This window comes from Phyllobates terribilis, unplaced genomic scaffold (genome assembly GCF_046119375.1).
Source record: "Phyllobates terribilis strain yellow unplaced genomic scaffold, ASM4611937v1 Scaffold_2__4_contigs__length_985480577, whole genome shotgun sequence".
Taxonomy (NCBI): Eukaryota; Metazoa; Chordata; class Amphibia; order Anura; family Dendrobatidae; genus Phyllobates; species Phyllobates terribilis.
In genome coordinates, this window is record NW_027362762.1 from 982064056 (window position 1) to 982091898 (window position 27843).

Sequence of the window (27843 nt, forward strand, 5' to 3'; positions counted from 1 at the left end):
ATTATATGTACAGCAGTACAGAGATCACAGTGGTGTCTGATCCTCACCTCCTCTATTATATGTACAGCAGTACAGAGATCACAGTGGTGTCTGATCCATCACCTCCTCTATTATATGTACAGCAGTACAGAGATCACAGTGGTGTCTGATCCATCACCTCCTCTATTATATGTACAGCAGTACAGAGCTCACAGTGGTGTCTGATCCATCACCTCCTCTATTATATGTACAGCAGTACAGAGATCACAGTGGTGTCTGATCCATCACCTCCTCTATTATATGTACAGCAGTACAGAGCTCACAGTGGTGTCTGATCCATCACCTCCTCTATTATATGTACAGCAGTACAGAGATCACAGTGGTGTCTGATCCATCACCTCCTCTATTATATGTACAGCAGTACAGAGATCACAGTGGTGTCTGATCCATCACCTCCTCTATTATATGTACAGCAGTACAGAGATCACAGTGGTGTCTGATCCATCACCTCCTCTATTATATGTACAGCAGTACAGAGATCACAGTGGTGTCTGATCCATCACCTCCTCTATTATATGTACAGCAGTACAGAGATCACAGTGGTGTCTGATCCATCACCCCTCTATTATATGTACAGCAGTACAGAGATCACAGTGGTGTCTGATCCATCACCTCCTCTATTATATGTACAGCAGTACAGAGATCACAGTGGTGTCTGATCCATCACCTCCTCTATTATATGTACAGCAGTACAGAGATCACAGTGGTGTCTGATCCATCACCCCTCTATTATATGTACAGCAGTACAGAGATCACAGTGGTGTCTGATCCATCACCCCTCTATTATATGTACAGCAGTACAGAGATCACAGTGGTGTCTGATCCATCACCCCTCTATTATATGTACAGCAGTACAGAGATCACAGTGGTGTCTGATCCATCACCCCCTCTATTATATGTACAGCAGTACAGAGATCACAGTGGTGTCTGATCCATCACCCCCTCTATTATATGTACAGCAGTACAGAGATCACAGTGGTGTCTGATCCATCACCTCCTCTATTATATGTACAGCAGTACAGAGATCACAGTGGTGTCTGATCCATCACCTCCTCTATTATATGTACAGCAGTACAGAGATCACAGTGGTGTCTGATCCATCACCCCCCTCTATTATATGTACAGCAGTACAGAGATCACAGTGGTGTCTGATCCATCACCCCTCTATTATATGTACAGCAGTACAGAGATCACAGTGGTGTCTGATCCATCACCTCCTCTATTATATGTACAGCAGTACAGAGATCACAGTGGTGTCTGATCCATCACCTCCTCTATTATATGTACAGCAGTACAGAGATCACAGTGGTGTCTGATCCATCACCTCCTCTATTATATGTACAGCAGTACAGAGATCACAGTGGTGTCTGATCCATCACCCCCTCTATTATATGTACAGCAGTACAGAGATCACAGTGGTGTCTGATCCATCACCTCCTCTATTATATGTACAGCAGTACAGAGATCACAGTGGTGTCTGATCCATCACCCCCTCTATTATATGTACAGCAGTACAGAGATCACAGTGGTGTCTGATCCATCACCCCCTCTATTATATGTACAGCAGTACAGAGATCACAGTGGTGTCTGATCCATCACCTCCTCTATTATATGTACAGCAGTACAGAGATCACAGTGGTGTCTGATCCATCACCCCCTCTATTATATGTACAGCAGTACAGAGATCACAGTGGTGTCTGATCCATCACCTCCTCTATTATATGTACAGCAGTACAGAGATCACAGTGGTGTCTGATCCATCACCCCCTCTATTATATGTACAGCAGTACAGAGATCACAGTGGTGTCTGATCCATCACCCCTCTATTATATGTACAGCAGTACAGAGATCACAGTGGTGTCTGATCCATCACCTCCCTCTATTATATGTACAGCAGTACAGAGATCACAGTGGTGTCTGATCCATCACCCCCTCTATTATATGTACAGCAGTACAGAGATCACAGTGGTGTCTGATCCATCACCTCCTCTATTATATGTACAGCAGTACAGAGATCACAGTGGTGTCTGATCCATCACCCCTCTATTATATGTACAGCAGTACAGAGATCACAGTGGTGTCTGATCCATCACCCCTCTATTATATGTACAGCAGTACAGAGATCACAGTGGTGTCTGATCCATCACCTCCTCTATTATATGTACAGCAGTACAGAGATCACAGTGGTGTCTGATCCATCACCTCCTCTATTATATGTACAGCAGTACAGAGATCACAGTGGTGTCTGATCCATCACCCCTCTATTATATGTACAGCAGTACAGAGATCACAGTGGTGTCTGATCCATCACCTCCTCTATTATATGTACAGCAGTACAGAGCTCACAGTGGTGTCTGATCCATCACCTCCTCTATTATATGTACAGCAGTACAGAGATCACAGTGGTGTCTGATCCATCACCCCCTCTATTATATGTACAGCAGTACAGAGATCACAGTGGTGTCTGATCCATCACCTCCTCTATTATATGTACAGCAGTACAGAGATCACAGTGGTGTCTGATCCATCACCTCCTCTATTATATGTACAGCAGTACAGAGATCACAGTGGTGTCTGATCCATCACCTCCTCTATTATATGTACAGCAGTACAGAGATCACAGTGGTGTCTGATCCATCACCCCTCTATTATATGTACAGCAGTACAGAGCTCACAGTGGTGTCTGATCCATCACCCCCTCTATTATATGTACAGCAGTACAGAGATCACAGTGGTGTCTGATCCATCACCCCTCTATTATATGTACAGCAGTACAGAGATCACAGTGGTGTCTGATCCATCACCCCTCTATTATATGTACAGCAGTACAGAGATCACAGTGGTGTCTGATCCATCACCTCCTCTATTATATGTACAGCAGTACAGAGATCACAGTGGTGTCTGATCCATCACCCCCTCTATTATATGTACAGCAGTACAGAGATCACAGTGGTGTCTGATCCATCACCCCCTCTATTATATGTACAGCAGTACAGAGATCACAGTGGTGTCTGATCCATCACCCCTCTATTATATGTACAGCAGTACAGAGATCACAGTGGTGTCTGATCCATCACCTCCTCTATTATATGTACAGCAGTACAGAGCTCACAGTGGTGTCTGATCCATCACCCCCTCTATTATATGTACAGCAGTACAGAGATCACAGTGGTGTCTGATCCATCACCTCCTCTATTATATGTACAGCAGTACAGAGCTCACAGTGGTGTCTGATCCATCACCTCCTCTATTATATGTACAGCAGTACAGAGATCACAGTGGTGTCTGATCCATCACCTCCTCTATTATATGTACAGCAGTACAGAGATCACAGTGGTGTCTGATCCATCACCCCTCTATTATATGTACAGCAGTACAGAGCTCACAGTGGTGTCTGATCCATCACCTCCTCTATTATATGTACAGCAGTACAGAGCTCACAGTGGTGTCTGATCCATCACCTCCTCTATTATATGTACAGCAGTACAGAGATCACAGTGGTGTCTGATCCATCACCCCCTCTATTATATGTACAGCAGTACAGAGATCACAGTGGTGTCTGATCCATCACCCCTCTATTATATGTACAGCAGTACAGAGATCACAGTGGTGTCTGATCCATCACCTCCTCTATTATATGTACAGCAGTACAGAGATCACAGTGGTGTCTGATCCATCACCCCCTCTATTATATGTACAGCAGTACAGAGATCACAGTGGTGTCTGATCCATCACCCCTCTATTATATGTACAGCAGTACAGAGATCACAGTGGTGTCTGATCCATCACCTCCTCTATTATATGTACAGCAGTACAGAGCTCACAGTGGTGTCTGATCCATCACCTCCTCTATTATATGTACAGCAGTACAGAGATCACAGTGGTGTCTGATCCATCACCCCCTCTATTATATGTACAGCAGTACAGAGATCACAGTGGTGTCTGATCCATCACCTCCTCTATTATATGTACAGCAGTACAGAGCTCACAGTGGTGTCTGATCCATCACCTCCTCTATTATATGTACAGCAGTACAGAGATCACAGTGGTGTCTGATCCATCACCCCTCTATTATATGTACAGCAGTACAGAGATCACAGTGGTGTCTGATCCATCACCCCTCTATTATATGTACAGCAGTACAGAGATCACAGTGGTGTCTGATCCATCACCCCCTCTATTATATGTACAGCAGTACAGAGATCACAGTGGTGTCTGATCCATCACCCCCTCTATTATATGTACAGCAGTACAGAGATCACAGTGGTGTCTGATCCATCACCTCCTCTATTATATGTACAGCAGTACAGAGCTCACAGTGGTGTCTGATCCATCACCTCCTCTATTATATGTACAGCAGTACAGAGATCACAGTGGTGTCTGATCCATCACCCCTCTATTATATGTACAGCAGTACAGAGATCACAGTGGTGTCTGATCCATCACCCCTCTATTATATGTACAGCAGTACAGAGATCACAGTGGTGTCTGATCCATCACCCCTCTATTATATGTACAGCAGTACAGAGATCACAGTGGTGTCTGATCCATCACCCCCTCTATTATATGTACAGCAGTACAGAGATCACAGTGGTGTCTGATCCATCACCCCTCTATTATATGTACAGCAGTACAGAGATCACAGTGGTGTCTGATCCATCACCCCCTCTATTATATGTACAGCAGTACAGAGATCACAGTGGTGTCTGATCCATCACCCCCTCTATTATATGTACAGCAGTACAGAGCTCACAGTGGTGTCTGATCCATCACCCCCTCTATTATATGTACAGCAGTACAGAGCTCACAGTGGTGTCTGATCCATCACCCCTCTATTATATGTACAGCAGTACAGAGATCACAGTGGTGTCTGATCCATCACCCCTCTATTATATGTACAGCAGTACAGAGATCACAGTGGTGTCTGATCCATCACCCCCTCTATTATATGTACAGCAGTACAGAGATCACAGTGGTGTCTGATCCATCACCCCCTCTATTATATGTACAGCAGTACAGAGATCACAGTGGTGTCTGATCCATCACCTCCTCTATTATATGTACAGCAGTACAGAGCTCACAGTGGTGTCTGATCCATCACCCCCTCTATTATATGTACAGCAGTACAGAGATCACAGTGGTGTCTGATCCATCACCCCTCTATTATATGTACAGCAGTACAGAGATCACAGTGGTGTCTGATCCATCACCCCCTCTATTATATGTACAGCAGTACAGAGATCACAGTGGTGTCTGATCCATCACCTCCTCTATTATATGTACAGCAGTACAGAGATCACAGTGGTGTCTGATCCATCACCTCCTCTATTATATGTACAGCAGTACAGAGATCACAGTGGTGTCTGATCCATCACCTCCTCTATTATATGTACAGCAGTACAGAGATCACAGTGGTGTCTGATCCATCACCTCCTCTATTATATGTACAGCAGTACAGAGATCACAGTGGTGTCTGATCCATCACCCCTCTATTATATGTACAGCAGTACAGAGCTCACAGTGGTGTCTGATCCATCACCCCTCTATTATATGTACAGCAGTACAGAGCTCACAGTGGTGTCTGATCCATCACCCCCTCTATTATATGTACAGCAGTACAGAGATCACAGTGGTGTCTGATCCATCACCCCCTCTATTATATGTACAGCAGTACAGAGATCACAGTGGTGTCTGATCTATCACCTCCTCTATTATATGTACAGCAGTACAGAGATCACAGTGGTGTCTGATCCATCACCTCCTCTATTATATGTACAGCAGTACAGAGATCACAGTGGTGTCTGATCCATCACCTCCTCTATTATATGTACAGCAGTACAGAGATCACAGTGGTGTCTGATCCATCACCCCCTCTATTATATGTACAGCAGTACAGAGATCACAGTGGTGTCTGATCCATCACCTCCTCTATTATATGTACAGCAGTACAGAGATCACAGTGGTGTCTGATCCATCACCCCTCTATTATATGTACAGCAGTACAGAGATCACAGTGGTGTCTGATCCATCACCCCTCTATTATATGTACAGCAGTACAGAGATCACAGTGGTGTCTGATCCATCACCCCTCTATTATATGTACAGCAGTACAGAGATCACAGTGGTGTCTGATCCATCACCCCTCTATTATATGTACAGCAGTACAGAGATCACAGTGGTGTCTGATCCATCACCCCTCTATTATATGTACAGCAGTACAGAGATCACAGTGGTGTCTGATCCATCACCTCCTCTATTATATGTACAGCAGTACAGAGATCACAGTGGTGTCTGATCCATCACCCCTCTATTATATGTACAGCAGTACAGAGATCACAGTGGTGTCTGATCCATCACCCCTCTATTATATGTACAGCAGTACAGAGATCACAGTGGTGTCTGATCCATCACCCCTCTATTATATGTACAGCAGTACAGAGATCACAGTGGTGTCTGATCCATCACCTCCTCTATTATATGTACAGCAGTACAGAGATCACAGTGGTGTCTGATCCATCACCTCCTCTATTATATGTACAGCAGTACAGAGATCACAGTGGTGTCTGATCCATCACCTCCTCTATTATATGTACAGCAGTACAGAGATCACAGTGGTGTCTGATCCATCACCTCCTCTATTATATGTACAGCAGTACAGAGATCACAGTGGTGTCTGATCCATCACCTCCTCTATTATATGTACAGCAGTACAGAGATCACAGTGGTGTCTGATCCATCACCCCCTCTATTATATGTACAGCAGTACAGAGATCACAGTGGTGTCTGATCCATCACCCCCTCTATTATATGTACAGCAGTACAGAGATCACAGTGGTGTCTGATCCATCACCCCTCTATTATATGTACAGCAGTACAGAGATCACAGTGGTGTCTGATCCATCACCTCCTCTATTATATGTACAGCAGTACAGAGATCACAGTGGTGTCTGATCCATCACCCCCTCTATTATATGTACAGCAGTACAGCGCTCACAGTGGTGTCTGATCCATCACCCCTCTATTATATGTACAGCAGTACAGAGATCACAGTGGTGTCTGATCCATCACCTCCTCTATTATATGTACAGCAGTACAGAGATCACAGTGGTGTCTGATCCATCACCTCCTCTATTATATGTACAGCAGTACAGAGATCACAGTGGTGTCTGATCCATCACCTCCTCTATTATATGTACAGCAGTACAGAGATCACAGTGGTGTCTGATCCATCACCTCCTCTATTATATGTACAGCAGTACAGAGATCACAGTGGTGTCTGATCCATCACCTCCTCTATTATATGTACAGCAGTACAGAGATCACAGTGGTGTCTGATCCATCACCCCCTCTATTATATGTACAGCAGTACAGAGATCACAGTGGTGTCTGATCCATCACCCCCTCTATTATATGTACAGCAGTACAGAGATCACAGTGGTGTCTGATCCATCACCCCTCTATTATATGTACAGCAGTACAGAGATCACAGTGGTGTCTGATCCATCACCTCCTCTATTATATGTACAGCAGTACAGAGATCACAGTGGTGTCTGATCCATCACCCCCTCTATTATATGTACAGCAGTACAGCGCTCACAGTGGTGTCTGATCCATCACCCCTCTATTATATGTACAGCAGTACAGAGATCACAGTGGTGTCTGATCCATCACCTCCCCTTGGATATGGCCTCAGAGACAGGATGCCTCCTGTAAATGATTTCAGCTCTGCAATAGTGACCAGAATAGTGAGTGCAGCTCTGGAGTATAATACAGGAGGTAACTCAGGATCAGTAATGTAATGTATGTACACAGTGACTGCACCAGCAGAATAGTGAGTGCAGCTCTGGAGTATAATACAGGATGTAACTCAGGATCAGTAATGTAATGTATGTACACAGTGACTGCACCAGCAGAATAGTGAGTGCAGCTCTGGAGTATAATACAGGAGGTAACTCAGGATCAGTAATGTAATGTATGTACACAGTGACTGCACCAGCAGAATAGTGAGTGCAGCTCTGGAGTATAATACAGGATGTAACTCAGGATCAGTAATGTAATGTATGTACACAGTGACTGTACCAGCAGAATAGTGAGTGCAGCTCTGGAGTATAATACAGGAGGTAACTCAGGATCAGTAATGTAATGTATGTACACAGTGACTGCACCAGCAGAATAGTGAGTGCAGCTCTGGAGTATAATAGAGGAGGTAACTCAGGATCAGTAATGTAATCTATGTACACAGTGACTGCACCAGCAGAATAGTGAGTGCAGCTCTGGAGTATAATACAGGATGTCACTCAGGATCAGTAATGTAATGTATGTACACAGTGACTGGACCAGCAGAATAGTGAGTGCAGCTCTGGAGTATAATACAGGATGTAACTCAGGATCAGTAATGTAATGTATGTACACAGTGACTGCAGCAGCAGAATAGTGAGTGCAGCTCTGGAGTATAATACAGGATATAACTCAGGATCAGTAATGTAATATATGTACACAGTGAGTGCACCAGCAGCATACTGGGTGCAGCTCTGATCAGCTGCTAGTCAGTGTGCTGATTACGGGTGTGGTGGCTGCAGATCCTGCTGTGAGCTCCTGATCTCTGAGAACCAACACCTCTCCACCTGGGGACCTGCTCTCTCTCTTTCCCGGAGGGTGAGCTGGTTTCTGGGATGAGTGAAGGAGCCAAGTCCCAGGCTTCTGCTTCCCGAACCAGGCCTTCGGGGGGCAGAAGAAACCAGCAACCGGCCTGCACATCAGAGGACTCGGGGGTGAGACGCTGCACCAGGAGTCGCAGCAATGTGGCTCCTACTCCTCCCGGGATTGTGGAGACCCCTAGAAGCCGCAAGGCTTCCAGCATGGAGGTAAAGCCTGACAGCGGCGTGCAAGATGGTGCTCCTTCCGGAGGAAAGCGGAGTGCTCACGGAGGTGAGGCCGACCTCCCTGAGGGGGGGTGGGCGCTGCAGGGACCCCGGGAGTCTGTATCCACCTATGCCTCCCGGGTCATGATCCACCTCCGTGAGTATGAAGATGCCAGTAAGCTCATCAGGAGGCTCCGGGAGGAGCTGCGCTGCACAAGCGCCAAAGCTGCGGGGGCCTCCAAACCAAGGAAGGCCAAGCTCCAGGCCAAGGTAAAGCGACTGACCAGCGAGATTCACCTGCTGGAACTGAGGAAAGCTGACATCAGGGAGCAGAGTGGTCATTTCAAAGAAAAACTAATAAATGAAGACCGCTTTAGAGAAATGGCTGATACCAGAGAGCAAAGGCAGATGGGGCTGCAGCCTGAGAGCCAGGTTGATGATGAGAGTGATGATGACCAGCAGGAAGCCCCACCTGGCAGCCTGCAAAGTCACCCGCAGGCCACGTGCAGCGAGCTCCCTGCAGGACAGGCGACAGTGACATCCGGTCGCAGTTCTGCCGGCTCTGGGGAGGACAGTGACAGCAGCGGCCAGGGAGGGGCGCTAATGGCGGAGATTAAGCTCCTGGAGTCCCCAGTGTGCCTCCAAAACTTCCATCTTGGTGACGATCTACCAGAAGAGGCACCTGGGGGCCACAAAAAGGCAAAGAAGACCAAGCCAAAGCTGCAGGAGGCGGTAAGATACGTATATGCCCCCCTCCCTGTACCCCCTGAGTCGGCGGCAGGCTCAGCTCGCTGTATAAGCCCCGTTGCCCAGCCCGGGTTCTGCTGTGGATCCGGTGCAAAGGCGCGGGGAGATTACAGAGCGCGGTAGTGAGGCGCAGAGCTCCGTCTCTGCTTGTAGTAGCGGGGACGCAGCAGGAGGTGCATCAGCCGAGAGGCTGGACAGTGAGGGCGGCCCGGCGGCGGGCGTTCCGTCAGGTCACGATGCTGTCGTGCGCTCCTCAGTGGGAGGGGGGAGCAGCCCGGTGTCGGGGGCAGCTCCGGTAGCCTCGGCGCCTCTGAATGCTGTTGCCGCTGATCACTTAGTTGAGAAGCGGCGGCAGTGTGAGGGGGCAGTTGGGGCTGAGCGTTCCGGTCCTCCCACGAAAGTGCTATTTTGTGTTGGCGTCGCTGGTCCGGAAGATCCTGATGCTAAAGATCAGCGGCGCCTAACTGCAGCTAGAGATCAGCGGCACATTATACCGAATGCCAAACAGCGGAAATTACCGACCGATGATGTGGAGGGCACACATAAGACCGGGGGTGAGGTCGCCTCCAGTTCTATGGAGGTGACTGAGCCCCTTGTGCCTGATGCGGAGGTCAAAATGTCATCCACCATTGTTACTGGTCCAGCAGGAATGAATGTGGTGGTGGGTGTGAATGAGGCCAATTCATTGTCTAGTGGTGTGGTTGCTGGTTTGGTGGAGGGTGAGATGGAGGTGGGTAATGGTGTTGCTGTTCGGGCTGATGTGGTCACTGGTCCGGTTGCCCCCCCGGGGGTGGCAACACCTGTCCAGAGTTATGCCAGTGTCACCTCCGGGGCAAATAGGGCATCCTCCTCGTCTCCGGGCTTTGGGGATGGCATGTTGCAACGGCGCCTTCTGGAGGCTCTAAAGAAGGGGGAGAGATCACTAATGGTAGAGGGTCGAGAGGTTGATCTATCCTTCTGGATAGAGAGGCATGGCCTCGGGGCCTTCCGAGAGCAAAAAGGGGGGGATACAGTGTGGTCCCTCCCAACAGCCGGGCCAGGCAGTGTGCGTAGGAATGTGGTCCGTCTTCGGTGGAGGGGCAGTGATGCATGTCCGCCAAGGTCTAAGGTTGTGGAGCTCCTGCTGAGGATGGGCTTCAAGGCGATTGACATCTACGCCTTGATACATCCCTATTCCACGCCTGAGTTTGATATCAGCTTTGTTCGGCCGGAGGGGCTTGAGCTCTTCTGGGCGAATTATGAGTTGGTAAAAAATGAGCCCGGCTGGCGAGACTTTGCCGTTCAGGCAGTGTCTCGCCAAAACCAGATCAAGAAAGTGACCGTGATGACTCGTAACGAGTCGCTTTCTTGCTATGACATCATGACGTGGCTTGGTCGGTATGGAGAGGTGGTGGAGATGCCAAAGAAAAACCGCGACGAGTTTGGTATCTGGTCAGGGGCCTGGACGTTTATGGTAAAACTTAAGCGTTCAGGTGGTACGGTTGCCCACATTCCATCGTCTGCCTTCCTGGGTAGGGATCGTATCCTGGTCTTCTACCAGGGGCAACTGAAGCTCTGTCACAGGTGCGGCGACCCCACACACTTCAGTGCAAACTGCACCGTGCAGAAATGCGTGTTGTGTGGGGGTGTCGGCCATCTTGCTGCCTCTTGTGTGGAGATTAGGTGCCACCTGTGTGGTGAGTTAGGTCACCCATTCAGCCGTTGTCCTCGCTCCTTCGCTAATGCAGTCGAGACCCCAGTGGGAGAAAGCCGTGAGGCCGATTCTGCTGGGGAGGGGACTAGCAGGGGTGGGGGAGCTGAGGGGCCAGGGAAGAAAAGCAATAAAAAGACGCCTGCCCAGCTGAGGCGTCTAGACAAGCGCAGACAGGAGAGGGAGCGGGGCGAGCCCCAGACTACCGGGGCAGCCCCTGTCCTGGATGCCAGTCTTGCTGCTGAGGCCTCGAGGGATGATGAGTTGGATGAGGAGGTCAGGAGGATCCACAGGGAGGAAACCGCCTCTGCCTCAGAATCCTCCCATTATGAAAGTATGGATGAGGATAATAAGCGGTGGCTAGAGCACAAGCGTAAGCTCGGCACCAAAAAGAAGAAAAAGAAGGGAGATAAAACATCTTCTCCCGCTCTGACCAAGGTACCTAAGGAAGGTAAAACCGACTCCCCTCTGGTTGGTCTTTTTAACCGGTTCCAAGCCCTTGATAACATCTCTTCCTCTGAGGAGGAGGCCGAGGGTGAGGTTCCGGCTTCAGCGGAGCTTACAGGGGGCGCCGAGTCTCCTTCTCCTGGGGATGCAGGGTCCTTGGGGGGAGGGACTGGCCCAGAGTCCGGAGACGAGGACGAGAAAAGAAGGAAAAATGTGGGAATGGACACCTCTGTGTCATTAAAGAGGGGGAAGGATTCCTCCTCTGAGGCAGAGGGTAAGGGGAGTGGGAAGAAGAAAGCCATCTAACTCAATCACCAATGATGGCGGTACCCACTCCGTTGACGCTGGCTTCCATTAATGTCGCCAGCATTAAGTCAAATATGGCTAGATTTGCGGCCTTTGATTTTCTCAGCCGGGTTGAAGCTGACATTTTCTTTTTGCAAGAGACCAGGCTGCCAAATATGGCAGAGGTGTTTATAGCTAAGAGGGAGTGGAGACTCGGGCCCTCCTATTGGTCTCTTGCGGCCGAGCCGTATAGCGGAGTGGCGGTCCTTTTTACCGCACCGGTAGAATGCCGACGGGTTATTGAGTTAGAAATGGGGAGGTGCCTGATATTAGATGTCCTCATGAAGGGACAAGAGCTTCGGCTCATTAACATCTATGGTCCCCAATCTAAGTGGGACCGGAAGTGTCTCTTTACGAGGATCAAGCCCTACCTTTTTACGAGTCGGCAGGTCGTCTTTGGAGGGGACTTCAACACTGTCACGAGGCCCCGGGATAGAGGAGGTTCCAGAGACAAGCTGACTTATGATAGCGTCGCCCTTAATAGTATAGCTAGTGAGGCTCGCCTGGTGGATGTCCACATCCGGCACACCCCAGGCCACGAGGGGTTCACCTATCATAGAGGTAACTGTAGGTCCAGGATGGACAGGTTTTATTTAAAGGAGGAAGCCGTCTCTTCAGCAGTATCTGTTGTTGAGGTGGAGTTCTCCGATCACTGTTTGATTTCGTTTTCCCTGAATGTTACAGAGACCCCCCGGATGGGAAGAGGCTTTTGGAGGCTCAATTCGTCTCTCTTGGAAGAAGCGGAGATAAGACAGTCCTTTGAGGATTTTCTTCAGAGACAGGTACCCTTACTGGATCTTTGTAGTAGTAAGTCAGAGTGGTGGGAGATGTTTAAGAAAAGGGTGGCGAGATTCTTCCGCCAGCTCTCGAGCCTCAGGAGCCTGGACAGGTACCGCCTGTATCAGGGCCTGAGGAGGAAACTCGAGCATCTTGTCTCAACTGGAGGTAGCCGCGAGGAGATCTCCAGAGTGAAATCTTTGCTAATGGGGTGTCAGTATGATAGACACGCATCTTTGGTTTTTGAGAGGGATTACGGGAAGTACCGCTCGCCCGACCCTTACAGAAACTGCAAGATGTCAGTGAATAGTAAAGTTGTTACAGGACTGGTTGACACTGCGGGGTCCCTGAAAAGATCCAGATCGGGGATCCTGGAGGTCGTCAGATCCTTCTACTCGCACCTCTTGGGAAAGAGGGATCTGGATTGGGATGAGATGTCGGCTTTTCTGGCTGAAGCCGTCCCCGAACCAGGGGTAGACCCCTCTCTTGGCGTTTTGACAGAGATGATCAGGGAAGAGGAAGTTAAGTTGGCGATTGAAGGGCTTGCCCTGAAGAAATCTCCCGGTCCGGATGGCTTAACATCTGAATTCTATAAGACCTTTAAGGACACCTTGGATCCCCTCTTGACTGAGGTATTCAATGAGTGTCTTTCCTCGGGCACTCTGCCAAAGTCAATGAGGAGGTCTGCCCTGATCATCTTGTCAAAGGGTAAGGACCCATCTTGCATTGAGAATTGGCGTCCCATAGCGCTTCTCAATGCAGACAGGAAGGTTTTGGCAAAGGTGCTGTTTAATCGGCTGGTGAAATTTGCACCCCAGCTCCTTTCGGGGGCCCAGCATTGCTCTGTTCCGGGCCGCAGTACAATTAGTGCTGTACTCTGTGTCTGAGAGGCGGTGGAGCAGGGTAGGGCTGGCCACTGGAAGGGGTACATGCTGTCATTGGACCAGGCAAAAGCGTTTGATCGGGTTAATCATGAGTACCTCTGGTCTGTCCTTCTGAGGTATGGCCTGCCGGGGGGGTTCGTTGATTGGCTTAAGACCTTGTACGCTGGGGCAGAGAGTTTCCCGCTTGTGAACGGTTGGATTGGCAGCTCTTTTGAGGTTGGGTGTGGTGTTCGCCAGGGTTGTCCCTTGAGCTCGCTACTGTACGTGTTTGCGATTGACCCACTTCTTAGGAGGGTGGAGCGTGGACCGTTGGCTGTGATCGGGATGGACCGGGCAGCACCGGAAGCCACTCTGAGAGTGGTGGCGTATGCCGATGACGTCACCGTTTTTGTTTCCTCTGATGGGGAGGCAGAATGGCTGATGTCAGAGGTAAATCGCTACTCGGAGGCATCCGGGTCTAAGATCAACCGGGATAAGTGTGAGAGTCTCTGGCTGGGAGGAGGAGATCCTGGTTTTGATCTCTCGGACACCCTTCCAGAACCCAAAGTCTCTGCAAAAGTTCTTGGCATCGAATTTGGCCAGGGGGATTACCCCAAACAAAATTGGGACAGCAGGCTAGAGATCGCCACTCAGAAGGTGAACCAATGGAAGGGTTGGTCTTTGACCCTAAGGGAAAGGGTAAACCTGATCAAAACTTACCTGCTCCCTTTGCTGATCTATCGGGGCAGTGTGTGCATCTTGCCAGAGCCTCTCTGGACTCGGGTCTACAGTTTGTTCTTCCAACTGTTATGGGGGAATAGACTGAACCTGGTCAAGAGGGAGGTTACTTACCGTACGAGGAGACTAGGAGGGTTGGGTATGGTCAACCCTTTGGTATTCCTTGTGAATACCTTCATTAAGATCAATATTGCAAACCTCTGGAAAGAGAGGGCTCCTCCGTGGGTATTCTCCTGTAAGGGATGGTTTCAGCCTTTCTTCCAGGAATGGGAGACAGGAGGGCAAGTGAAGGATCTCCGCGCACCGCATGGACATCTCCCGGCTTACGCTACCATGGTTCTGAAGGTAATTCGCCGGTGGGGTCTGGGAATGTGGGAGGTCAGGACTCTGCCAAGGAAGCTCCTTGACAAAAGGGTTCTGTTGACCCATTTTCAGAGGCCTCTGGCGCTCAGGGATTGCCCAAGTCGGGATCTTGGGGTGGGTCTGCATCTTTTGAATTCTATCAGGATCCCCTCGAAGGTTTGGGACTTGGCTTGGCGCTGCTTCCATGGGAAACTGTGTGTGAGGGACAATCTGAAGTGTAGGAGCTCTGAGGACAGGAACTGTCCTCGGGAGCATTGTGGTACCATGCTTGAAAGCATGGACCACTTCCTGCTTCGTTGTCCCTTTAACACAGAGGTGTACAAGAGGGTGGGCGCCTCCATTGGCTGGCCCCGGCTGGCCGGTCTCTCTTATGCGGAATGGGCCTATGGAGCATTCGGGGACCTGGGTGGTCGGGACCGCTGCACCTTATTTCTAGTTAGCGCAGTGGTTAGGTATCACACGTGGAACGCACGGTGCTTAGTATCGACGCAGCGGAAAATCCTCCCAGTGGACGATGTGTTTAGGACCATACTCGGTGACCTGGTGAAGGTGCGTTCTCTGGAGTATGAGAGACTGGGTACACGGAGGGCCGCTCTCCTCTGGAGGGGCTTTTCTTTTAGTGTGCCCTAGTCTGGTCGTCTCCTCTCCTGGTGGTGGGCTGCTGCTGACACCATAGATTTTTGTTTTATTGATCAGTAGACAGTGATGTAGGGCTGCAGGCGCCGAACTTGGGCTTTGTCAGTTGTGGTTATTGTATTGTTTGTTTCTGTATATATTGTATATATGGGTTTGGGTGGAGGTGTTAGGTTGGGTGGAGGGAAAAGGGAGGAGGTGGGTTCATCTTGTGGGACACTGGTTATTTGGGTGAATAACTGGCACTGCCTGATCTGGCCTATGGACGATGGACATGGACTGAGGCATGAGGCGCAGGACCAGCTCTCAGGTCAGTGCCGGGGAGGGACTGGGGGGCTCCAGTGTGGGGGGTTTTGTTTTCTCTTGTATATATTTGTATATAATTTGTCGGTTATTATTTATTATATTGTTATTATTTGTTTGGTAACCGGACCAGATGTCACAGTGTAGATAGTTATTATTGTGTATATATGTATAATATGTGTGTGAGGAGAGAGGGAGCGGCTGCACCAGCAGAATAGTGAGTGCAGCTCTGGAGTATAATACAGGATGTAACTCAGGATCAGTAATGTAATGTATGTACACAGTAACTGCACCAGCAGAATAGTGAGTGCAGCTCTGGAGTATAATACAGGATGTAACTCCGGATCAGTAATGTAATGTATGTACACAGTGACTGCACCAGCAGAATAGTGAGTGCAGCTCTGGAGTATAATACAGGATGTAACTCAGGATCAGTAATGTAATGTATGTACACAGTGACTGCACCAGCAGAATAGTGAGTGCAGCTCTGGAGTATAATACAGGATATAACTCAGGATCAGTAATGTAATGTATGTACACAGTGACTGCACCAGCAGAATAGTGACTGCAGCTCTGGAGTATAATACAGGAGGTAACTCAGAATCAGTAATGTAATGTATGTACACAGTGACTGCACCAGCAGAATAGTGAGTGCAGCTCTGGAGTATAATACAGGATGTAACTCAGGATCAGTAATGTATTTACACAGTGACTGCACCAGCAGAATAGTGAGTGCAGCTCTGGAGTATAATACAGGATGTAACTCAGGATCAGTAATGTAATGTATGTACACAGTGACTGCACCAGCAGAATAGTGAGTGCAGCTCTGGAGTATAATACAGGATGTAACTCAGGATCAGTAATGTAATGTATGTACACAGTGACTGCACCAGCAGAATAGTGAGTGCAGCTCTGGGGTATAATACAGGATGTAACTCAGGATCAGTAATGTAATGTATGTACACAGTGACTGCACCAGCAGAATAGTGAGTGCAGCTCTGGAGTATAATACATTATGTAACTCAGGATCAGTAATGTAATGTATGTACACAGTGACTGCACCAGCAGAATAGTGAGCGCAGCTCTGGAGTATAATACAGGATGTAACTCAGGATCAGTAATGTAATGTATGTACACAGTGACTGCACCAGCAGAATAGTGAGTGGAGCTCTGGAGTATAATACAGGATGTAACTCAGGATCAGTAATGTAATGTATGTACACAGTGACTGCACCAGCAGAATAGTGAGCGCAGCTCTGGAGTATAATACAGGAGGTAACTCAGGATCAGTAATGTAATGTATGTACACAGTGACTGCACCAGCAGTATAGTGAGTGCAGCTCTGGAGTATAATACAGGATGTAACTTAGGATCAGTAATGTAATGTATGTACACAGTGACTGCACCAGCAGAATAGTGAGTGCAGCTCTGGAGTATAATACAGGATGTAACTCAGGATCAGTAATGTAATGTATGTACACAGTGACTGCACCAGCAGAATAGTGAGTGCAGCTCTGGAGTATAATACAGGATGTAACTCAGGATCAGTAATGTATGTACACAGTGACTGCACCAGCAGAATAGTGAGTGTAGCTCTGGAGTATAATACAGGATGTAACTCAGGATCAGTAATGTTATGTATGTACACAGTGACTGCACCAGCAGAATAGTGAGTGCAGCTCTGGAGTATAATACAGGAGGTAACTCAGAATCAGTAATGTAATGTATGTACATAGTGACTGCACCAGCAGAATAGTGAGTGCAGCTCTGGAGTATAATACAGGATGTAACTCAGGATCAGTAATGTAATGTATGTACACAGTGACTGCACCAGCAGTATAGTGAGTGCAGCTCTGGAGTATAATACAGGATGTAACTCAGGATCAGTAATGTAATGTATGTACACAGTGACTGCACCAGCAGAATAGTGAGTGCAGCTCTGGAGTATAATACAGGATGTAACTCAGGATCAGTAATGTAATGTATGTACACAGTGACTGCACCAGCAGAATAGTGAGTGCAGCTCTGGAGTATAATACAGCGGCGGCATCATTTGTATACCTTGTATGTGGTGTATACATTGGGGTGCGGGCTGTGGGGGTCTCTCGCTGGGACTCACCCTATCGGCTTCTTTGCGGTGTTGAAGTCCTGGATGACCCTCTGGACGTCGCCGTGGACTTTACACGATTCTCCGTCTACTGCAAACGATGAGCTGCAATATGAAGGACCAATCAGCATCAGTGACATGCCTCTGCCCCGCCCCCACCTGATGACATCACCTGGCGCTGTGACAAACCTACAGGAACAATGAGACGCCCCCCAGAGGCCGCGCAATAACAACACAAATAAAAGATCTTACAACTCCATAAAGTAGGAGATCAAGAGGTCGCTCAGGGACTTGTCACGGTGTGACGGATGGACAGCAGATGTATATACTGACTATATACCTACACTGACACTCAGCCTGGGGTTCCCTGGCTGTCCCAGGATTACCCCTGAAGGTGGAGATGCCTGGGCCTCGTTCCTTCCTATGCTCCTAAGTAGCACTAATCTGTACAGTGTATGAGGAGATATAAAACAAGACAGACAGGGCGGAAACGGAAGCACAATCACACAACACTCTCTTAGAAAATACCGAGAGCCAACAAGGTAATATAAAGACAGCTAGGGGACAAGGAAAGCGTTAACCAGGACGTGTCCAACTCTCCAGAGCAGGACAGAGAACTATATGTGCCATCACCTGCACAGCAGACACCACTGGCTGCCCCGCACCATGTGACCACAGGCAACCAACCAGCTGAGTCCAGCAAAGGTTTAACTCCTTCTAACCTGTCCAGGAGCAGCAGCTCTAGAAGTCGACCCCCGAGTCACTCTGTGCTGCCCATAGCTATTTATGGAGTCACAAGGAGGAATGTCTGAACCGGTGGAATCCACAGACCCCAATGCCGCCATGACAGTTGGCGATATTTGAGAAAAACCTCCATGTGACTGTACTCCCACATCGCCCAGAGGCCTCACACCTCACCCAGAGGCCACACACCTCGCCCTGAGGCCGAACACCTCGCCCTGAGGCCTCACACCTCTCCCTGTGGCCACACACCTCGCCCTGAGGCCGAACACCTCACCCAGAGGCCGAACACCTCGCCGTGAGGCCACACACCTCGCCCTGAGGCCACACACCTCACCCAAAGGCCGAACACCTCACCCAGAGGCCACACATCTCGCCCACAGGCCGCTCACCTCACCCAGAGGCCTCACACCTCAACCAGAGGCCACACAGCTCAACCAGAGGCCTCACACCTCACCCAGAGGCCTCACACCTCAACCAGAGGCCACACACCTCAACCAGAGGCCTCACACCTCACCCAGAGGCCGAACACCTCGCACAGAGGCCGAACACCTCACCCAGAAGCCACACATCTCGCCCAGAGGCCACACACCTCGCCCTGAGGCCACACACCTCGCCCAGAGGCCTCACACCTCACCCAGAGGCCACACACCTCGCCCTGAGGCCACATACCTCGCCCACTGGCCGCTCACCTCACCCAGAGGCCTCACACCTCAACCAGAGGCCTCACACCTCACCCAGAGGCCACACATCTCGCCCAGAGGCCTCACACCTCGCCCAAAGGCCAAACACCTCGCACAGAGGCCTCACACCTCACCCAGAAGCCACACATCTCGCCCAGAGGCCACACACCTCGCCCTGAGGCCACACACCTCACCCAGAGGCCTCACACCTCACCCAGAGGCCACACATGTCGCCCACAGGCCGCTCACCTCACCCAGAGGCCTCACACCTCAACCAGAGGCCTCACACCTCGCCCAGAGGCCTCACACCTCGCCCAGAGGCCTCACACCTCGCCCAAAGGCCGAACACCTCGCACAGAGGCCTCACACCTCGCCCAAAGGCCTCACACCTCGCACAGAGGCCACTCACCTCACCCAGAGGCCGCTCACCTCCCACAGAGGCCGCTCACCTCCCACAGCAGCCGCTCACATCCCACAGAGGCCGCTCACATCCCACAGAGGCCACACACCTCCCACAGAGGCCGCTCACCACCCACAGAGGCCGCTCACCACCCACAGAGGCCGCTCACCTCCCACAGAGGGCACACACCTCCCACAGAGGCCGCAAACCTCACCCAGAGGCTGCAAACCTCACCCCGAGGCCTCACACCTCACCCAGAGGCCGCTCCCTTCGCCCAGAGGCTGCACACATCCCACAGAGGCCGCTCACCTCCCACAGAGGCCTCACACCTCACCCAGAGGCCTCACCCAGAGGCCGCTCACCTCGCCCAGAGGCTGCACACATCCCACAGAGGCCGCTCACCTCCCACAGAGGCCGCACACCCCACCCAGAGGCCGCACACCTCACCCAGAGGCCGCACACCTCACCCAGAGGCCGCTCACTTCACCCAGAGGCCGCACACCTCGCCCAGAGGCCGCACACCTCGCCCAGAGGCCACTCACATCCCACAGAGGCCGCTCACCTCACCCAGAGGCCTCACACCTCGCCCAGAAGCCACACAGCTCGCCCAGAAGCCACACAGCTCGCCCAGAAGCCACACACTTCGCCCAGAGGCCACACACCTCGCCCAGAGGCCACTCACATCCCACAGAGGCCGCTCACCTCACCCAGAGGCCGCTCACCTCACCAAGAGGCCACACACCTCACCCAGAGGCCACTCACCTCGCCCAGAGACCGCTCACATCCCACAGAGGCCGCTCACCTCGCCCAGAGGCCGCTCACCTTGTCCAGAGGCCACACACCTTGTCCAGAGGCCACTCACCTCGTCCAGAGGCCACACACCTCGTCCAGAGGCCACACACCTCGTGCAGAGGCCGCTCACCTCGCCCAGAGGCCGCACACCTCGCCCAGAGGCCGTGCACCTCGCCCAGAGGCCGCACACCTCGCCCAGAGGCCACACACCTCGCCCAGAGGCCACACACCTCGCCCAGAGGCCGCTCACCTCACCCAGAGGCCGCTCACCTCGCCCAGAGGCCGCTCACCTCGCCCAGAGGCCGCTCACCTCGCCCAGAGGCCTCACAGCTCGCCCAGAAGCCACACAGCTCGCCCAGAAGCCACACAGCTCGCCCAGAAGCCACACACCTCGCCCAGAGGCCACACACCTCGCCCAGAGGCCACTCACATCCCACAGAGGCCGCTCACCTCACCCAGAGGCCGCTCACCTCACCCAGAGGCCACACACCTCACCCAGAGGCCACTCACCTCGCCCAGAGACCGCTCACATCCCACAGAGGCCGCTCACCTCGCCTAGAGGCCGCTCACCTCACTCAGAGGCCGCACACCTCGCCCAGAGGCCGCTCACCTCGCCCAGAGGCCCCACACCTCGTCCAGAGGCCCCACACCTCGTCCAGAGGCCCCACACCTCGTCCAGAGGCCCCACACCTCATGCAGAGGCCACACACCTCATGCAGAGGCCGCTCACCTCGCCCAGAGGCCGCTCACCTCGCCCAGAGGCCCCACACCTCATGCAGAGGCCACACACCTCATGCAGAGGCCGCTCACCTCGCCCAGAGGCCGCTCACCTCGCCCAGAGGCCACACACCTCGCCCAGAGGCCGCTCACCTCGTAAAGAGGCCGCTCACCTCGTAAAGAGGCCGCTCACATCCCACAGAGGCCACACACCTCACCCAGAGGCCACTCACCTCGCCCAGAGACCGCTCACATCCCACAGAGGCCGCTCACCTCGTCCAGAGGCCACACACCTCGTCCAGAGGCCACTCACCTCGTCCAGAGGCCACACACCTCGTCCAGAGGCCACACACCTCGTGCAGAGGCCGCTCACCTCGCCCAGAGGCCGCGCACCTTGCCCAGAGGCCGCGCACCTCGCCCAGAGGCCGCGCACCTCGCCCAGAGGCCGCACACCTCGCCCAGAGGCCACACACCTCGCCCAGAGGCCACACACCTCGCCCAGAGGCCGCTCACCTCACCCAGAGGCCGCTCACCTCGCCCAGAGGCCGCTCACCTCGCCCAGAGGCCTCACAGCTCGCCCAGAAGCCACACAGCTCGCCCAGAAGCCACACAGCTCGCCCAGAAGCCACACAGCTCGCCCAGAGGCCACTCACATCCCACAGAGGCCGCTCACCTCACCCAGAGGCCGCTCACCTCACCCAGAGGCCACACACCTCACCCAGAGGCCACTCACCTCGCCCAGAGACCGCTCACATCCCACAGAGGCCGCTCACCTCGCCTAGAGGCCGCTCACCTCACTCAGAGGCCGCACACCTCGCCCAGAGGCCGCTCACCTCGCCCAGAGGCCCCACACCTCGTCCAGAGGCCCCACACCTCGTCCAGAGGCCCCACACCTCATGCAGAGGCCCCACACCTCATGCAGAGGCCGCTCACCTCGCCCAGAGGCCGCTCACCTCGCCCAGAGGCCACACACCTCGCCCAGAGGCCGCTCACCTCGTAAAGAGGCCGCTCACATCCCACAGAGGCCGCTCACCTCGCCCAGAGGCCGCTCACCTCGTCCAGAGGCCACACACCTCGTCCAGAGGCCACTCACCTCGTCCAGAGGCCACACACCTCGTCCAGAGGCCGCTCACCTCGCCCAGAGGCCGCACACCTTGCCCAGAGGCCGCGCACCTCGCCCAGAGGCCGTGCACCTCGCCCAGAGGCCGCACACCTCGCCCAGAGGCCACACACCTCGCCCAGAGGCCACACACCTCGCCCAGAGGCCGCTCACCTCACCCAGAGGCCGCTCACCTCGCCCAGAGGCCGCTCACCTCGCCCAGAGGCCTCACAGCTCACCCAGAAGCCACACAGCTCGCCCAGAAGCCACACAGCTCGCCCAGAAGCCACACAGTTCGCCCAGAAGCCACACACCTCGCCCAGAGGCCACACACCTCGCCCAGAGGCCACTCACATCCCACAGAGGCCGCTCACCTCACCCAGAGGCCGCTCACCTCACCCAGAGGCCACACACCTCACCCAGAGGCCACTCACCTCGCCCAGAGACCGCTCACATCCCACAGAGGCCGCTCACCTCGCCTAGAGGCCGCTCACCTCACTCAGAGGCCGCACACCTCGCCCAGAGGCCGCTCACCTCGCCCAGAGGCCCCACACCTCGTCCAGAGGCCCCACACCTCGTCCAGAGGCCTCACACCTCGTCCAGAGGCCCCACACCTCATGCAGAGGCCACACACCTCATGCAGAGGCCGCTCACCTCGCCCAGAGGCCACACACCTCGCCCAGAGGCCGCTCACCTCGTAAAGAGGCCGCTCACCTCGTAAAGAGGCCGCTCACATCCCACAGAGGCCGTACACCTCGCCCAGAGGCTGCACACCTCACTCAGAGGCCGCACACCTCGCCCAGAGGCCGCACACCTCACTCAGAGGCCACACACCTCGCTCAGAGGCCGCACACCTCACTCAGAGGCCGCACACCTCACTCAGAGGCCACACACCTCACCCAGAGGCCGCACACCTCACCCAGAGGCCGCTCACATCCCACAAAGGCCGCTCACCTCACCCAGAGGCTGCGCACCTCACCCAGAAACCGTGCACCTCACCCAGAGGCATCTCACCCAGAGGCATCACACCTCGCCCAGAGGCCACACACCTCGCCCAGAGGCCGCTCATCTCGTCAAGAGGCCGCTCACATCCCAAAGAGGCCGTACACCTCGCCCAGAGGTCATACACCTTGCCCAGAGGCCGCACACCTCACTCAGAGGCCGTACACCTCACCCAGAGGCCGCACAACTCACCCAGAGGCCGCACACCTCACCCAGAGGCCGCTCACATCCCACAGAGGCCAAACACCTCACCCAGAGGCCGCTAACCTCACCCAGAGGCCGCTAACTTCACCCAGAGGCCAAACACCTCGCACAGAGGCCACACACCTCACCCAGAGGCCGCTCACATCTCACAGAGGCCGCTCATCTCACCCAGTGGCCGCTCACATCCCACAGAGGCCGCTCACATCCCACAGAGGCCGCTCACATCCCATAGAGGCCGCTCACATCCCACAGAGGCCGCTCACATCCCACAGAGGCCGCTCACCTCGCCCAGAGGCCGCTCACCTCGCCCAGAGGCCGCTCACCACGCCCAGAGGCCGCTCACCACGCCCAGAGGCCGCTCACATCCCACAGAGGCCGCTCACATCCCACAGAGGCCACACACCTCGACCAGAGGCCGCTAACCTCACCCAGAGGCTGCACACCTCACCCAGAGGCTGCACACCTCACCCAGAGGCCGCTAACTTCACCCAGAGGCCGCACACCTCGCCCAGAGGCCACACACCTCGCCCAGAGGCCGCTAACCTCACCCAGAGGCCGCTAACCTCACCCAGAGGCCGCTAACCTCACCCAGAGGCCACACACCTCGCCCAGAGGCCGCTCACATCCCACAGAGGCCGCTCACATCCCACAGAGGCCGCTCACATCCCACAGAGGCCGCTCACATCCCACAGAGGCCACACACATCCCCGAGAGGCCGCTCACCTCACCCAGAGGCCTCTCACATCCCACAGAGGCCGCTCACATCCCACAGAGTCCGCTCACATCCCACAGAGTCCGCTCACATCCCACAGAGTCCGCTCACATCCCACAGAGTCCGCTCACATCCCACAGAGGCCGCACACCTCGCCCAGAGGCCGCACACCTCGCCCAGAGGCCGCACACCTCACCCAGAGGCCGCTCACCTCACCCAGAGGCCGCTCACATCCCACAGAGGCCTCGCACTTTGCTCATAGGCAGCTCACATCCCACAGAGGCCGCTCACATCCCACAGAGGCCGCGCACTTTGCTCATAGGCCACATACGTTGTTCTTTTAAGAGAGATTACATCATGTGAGAAATTAACGAAAAGAAAGAAGATGGTCGCGGGCGCAGGGTAAGGAAACAGCTTCTTATCCTCATCAGCCAGGCGTCTGGACGTGTTAAGCCAAGAGAAATACATTCACATGTCAACACAAGCACAATAGTTTGTGTTTTTCTTTGGCTGGTGAAGAAGGGCATACCATTATGTGTATAAACCTGAATATTGACTTCTCTTGGTTTGTGTCAGGAAGATATTAATGTCAGGAAGATATTAACCATTTCTCCCCCATGAAGCCCCCCCCCGCCACTTGTCAGTACAAGAACTGTCTCCATATAAATCTCAGCACAAAGCCCCAATTAACACAGTCATGAGTAAGGCCTTAAACAAACGCTGGCAGCCAAGAGGTGCCACCAAACTACTTAAAATGTGAGCATCCTTCTCCCTGGCAAACGCAGGGGGTGATTAGACACAGAGGTGGACGAAGCTTGTTAAGTTCAAAGGCACTCACACACAATTCCCAGCCACCAGCACCTGTCCGATCGGAGCCAATATGAAATATGGAATAACTGTAGTTCCATAATTCTTATGATAACCCATAACCCATATTTTTAGTGGCAGGGTCAGCCAAGGAACAAGATGCTCACTTTTTCGTTGCCATAGTCCCCTCCTGGGGGCTGTGGTGCAAAAGTAACAAAATGGTAAATTGCAACTATGCGATGTGTGGTCTCTAAATGAAGGTAAAATCATAACAGAAAAAATGGTGTTGTTTCCAAGCTTTTGCGATTAACGAGCAATGATTTATTGCAGAACTTAGCGTTCTTAATAAAAATTATACAGGCTGGAGACCGGCCCACATGATGTTACCACAAGGGGCGTGTGGGCAGATCTCGCCTTCACTCCTTGTGGTGACATCATGTGGGCTGGTCATGTGGGCAGTTATGTAAGGCTAAGGCCTTACCCATGACTGTGTTTATTGGGGCTTTGTGCTGAGATTTTTATGGACACAGTTCTTGAACTGACAAGTGGTGAGGGGTTTCAGGGGGGAGAAATGGTTAATATTTTCCTGACATTAATATTTCCCTGACAGTTTGGAAACAATGATGTTTGCTACTATGCTAATTACCTATTGTACTAAAGTCAGCTAGTTTATTTACAAGAGCAGGGGGATTAGCTCAACCAATGAGACCTGAGCCCTGCACTTACCCCGACCTGGGACTGATGACCTTAGCCACCTATGTAAATATAAAAAGGGTTTTTCTATCCAGCAGGAGAGAGACACAAGGAGAATCAGAGAGACATTCCTCAGGACAGTAGGAGCATAGCATGGCTCGATCCAGAGAGACACAGATTTGGATTCTACATGATTCCGGCCTAAGGGTGTCGGCCGTGACTGAAAAGATACAGATCTGCTCCACTGACCATCAGAGAGCCCATGGGTACATTTGGGGAGACCAGGTTGGGACGATGAGATCACCTGGCCCTATGGATATGTTGTTTGGAGTTGCCAGGTGGGACCGTCCGGTCGCCTGGAACTCATGGAGACATTCGGAGAAGCCAGATTGGGACCAGCCAGGTCTCTGGTCTTGTAACTCGATGGACTGTTAGCTTCCTAAGCTTGCCGCTACCTTCTCTCTGTGGGGGCCCGCCAGAAGTGGGGGGGCCACTGGTTGAGGTAGTCGGCCTGGGAAGTCTCCAAAGTCGCAGCTGTTCTATCCCAGGTGGGCGGAGGGTGGAAGGGTGAGACTGTGTAATGTTCCACCATCTTGGGTATTTGCTGGGACTGTTCTATGTGTTTATTGTCCGCCTTGTGGTTCAGTAAAGTATTGCCACAATGTTTTACCCTCACCCTGTGTTGTCTGAGTAGCGTTATGCCCACGGAAGACCCCGGGTCTTCACAGGTACTGTCTAACAGAGAGCAAAATATAATGTGTAAGAAGCATCTGGCAGCAGATCAAAGCAGAAATTAGAGTGCTGCCGAGTGTACATAAGCAGTTAGCTGTGCTCAGAGGTACGTTACATAAAGTGCTGCCGAGTGTACATAAGCAGTGAGCAGCACTCAGAGGTACGTTACATAAAGAGCTGCGAGTGTACATAAGCAGTGAGCTGTGCTCAGAGGTACGTTACATAAAGTGCTGCCGAGTGTGCATAACCAGTGAGCAGCACTCAGAGGTACGTTACATAAAGTGCTGCCGAGTGTACATAAGCATTGAGCAGTGCTCAGAGGTACGTTACATAAAGAGCTGCCGAGTGTACATAAGCAGTGAGCAGCACTCAGAGGTACGTTACATAAAGTGCTGCCGAGTGTACATAAGCAGTGAGCAGTGCTCAGAGGTACGTTACATAAAGTGCTGCCGAGTGTACATAAGCAGTGAGCTGTGCTCAGAGGTACGTTACATAAAGTGCTGCCGAGTGTGCATAACCAGTGAGCAGCACTCAGAGGTACGTTACATAAAGAGCTGCCGAGTGTACATAAGCAGTGAGCAGCACACAGAGGTACGTTACATAAAGAGCTGCCGAGTGTACATAAGCAGTGAGCAGCACACAGAGGTACGTTACATAAAGTGCTGCCGAGTGTACATAAGCAGTGAGCAGCGCTCAGAAGTACGTTACATAAAGTGCTGCCGAGTGTACATAAGCAGTGAGCAGCACACAGAGGTACGTTACATAAAGTGCTGCCGAGTGTACATAAGCAGTGAGCAGTGCTCAGAGGTACGTTACATAAAGTGCTGCCGAGTGTACATAAGCAGTGAGCAGTGCTCAGAGGTACGTTACATAAAGTGCTGCCGAGTGTAGATAAGCAGTGAGCAGCACACAGAGGTACGTTACATAAAGTGCTGCCGAGTGTACATAAGCAGTGAGCCGTGCTCAGAGGTACGTTACATAAAGTGCTACCGAGTGTACATAAGCAGTGAGCAGCGCTCAGAGGTACGTTCCATAAAGTGCTATCGAGTGTACATAAGTAGTGAGCAGCGCTCAGAGGTACGTTACATAAAGTGCTGCCGAGTGTACATAAGCAGTGAGCAGCGCTCAGAGGTACGTTAAATAAAGTGCTGCCAAGTGTACATAAGTAGTGAGCAGCGCTCAGAGGTACGTTACATAAAGTGCTGCTGAGTGTACATAAGCAGTGAGCAGCACACAGAGGTACGTTACATAAAGTGCTGCGGAGTGTACATAAGCAGTGAGCAGCACACAGAGGTACGTTACATAAAGTGCTGCCGAGTGTACATAAGCAGTGAGCCGTGCTCAGAGG

The 27843-nt window shown here is 52.2% G+C and overlaps 1 protein-coding gene across 1 annotated transcript in view; it reads right to left on the bottom strand.

Moving 5' to 3' along the window:
* Nucleotides 1-27843, bottom strand: part of GATD3 (glutamine amidotransferase class 1 domain containing 3) — a 130051-nt gene that overhangs the window by 16557 nt on the left and 85651 nt on the right. Inside the window, 1 exon segment of the mRNA XM_073668801.1 lies at nt 17926-18018. Within this exon segment, the coding sequence (XP_073524902.1) occupies nt 17926-18018 (93 nt within the window).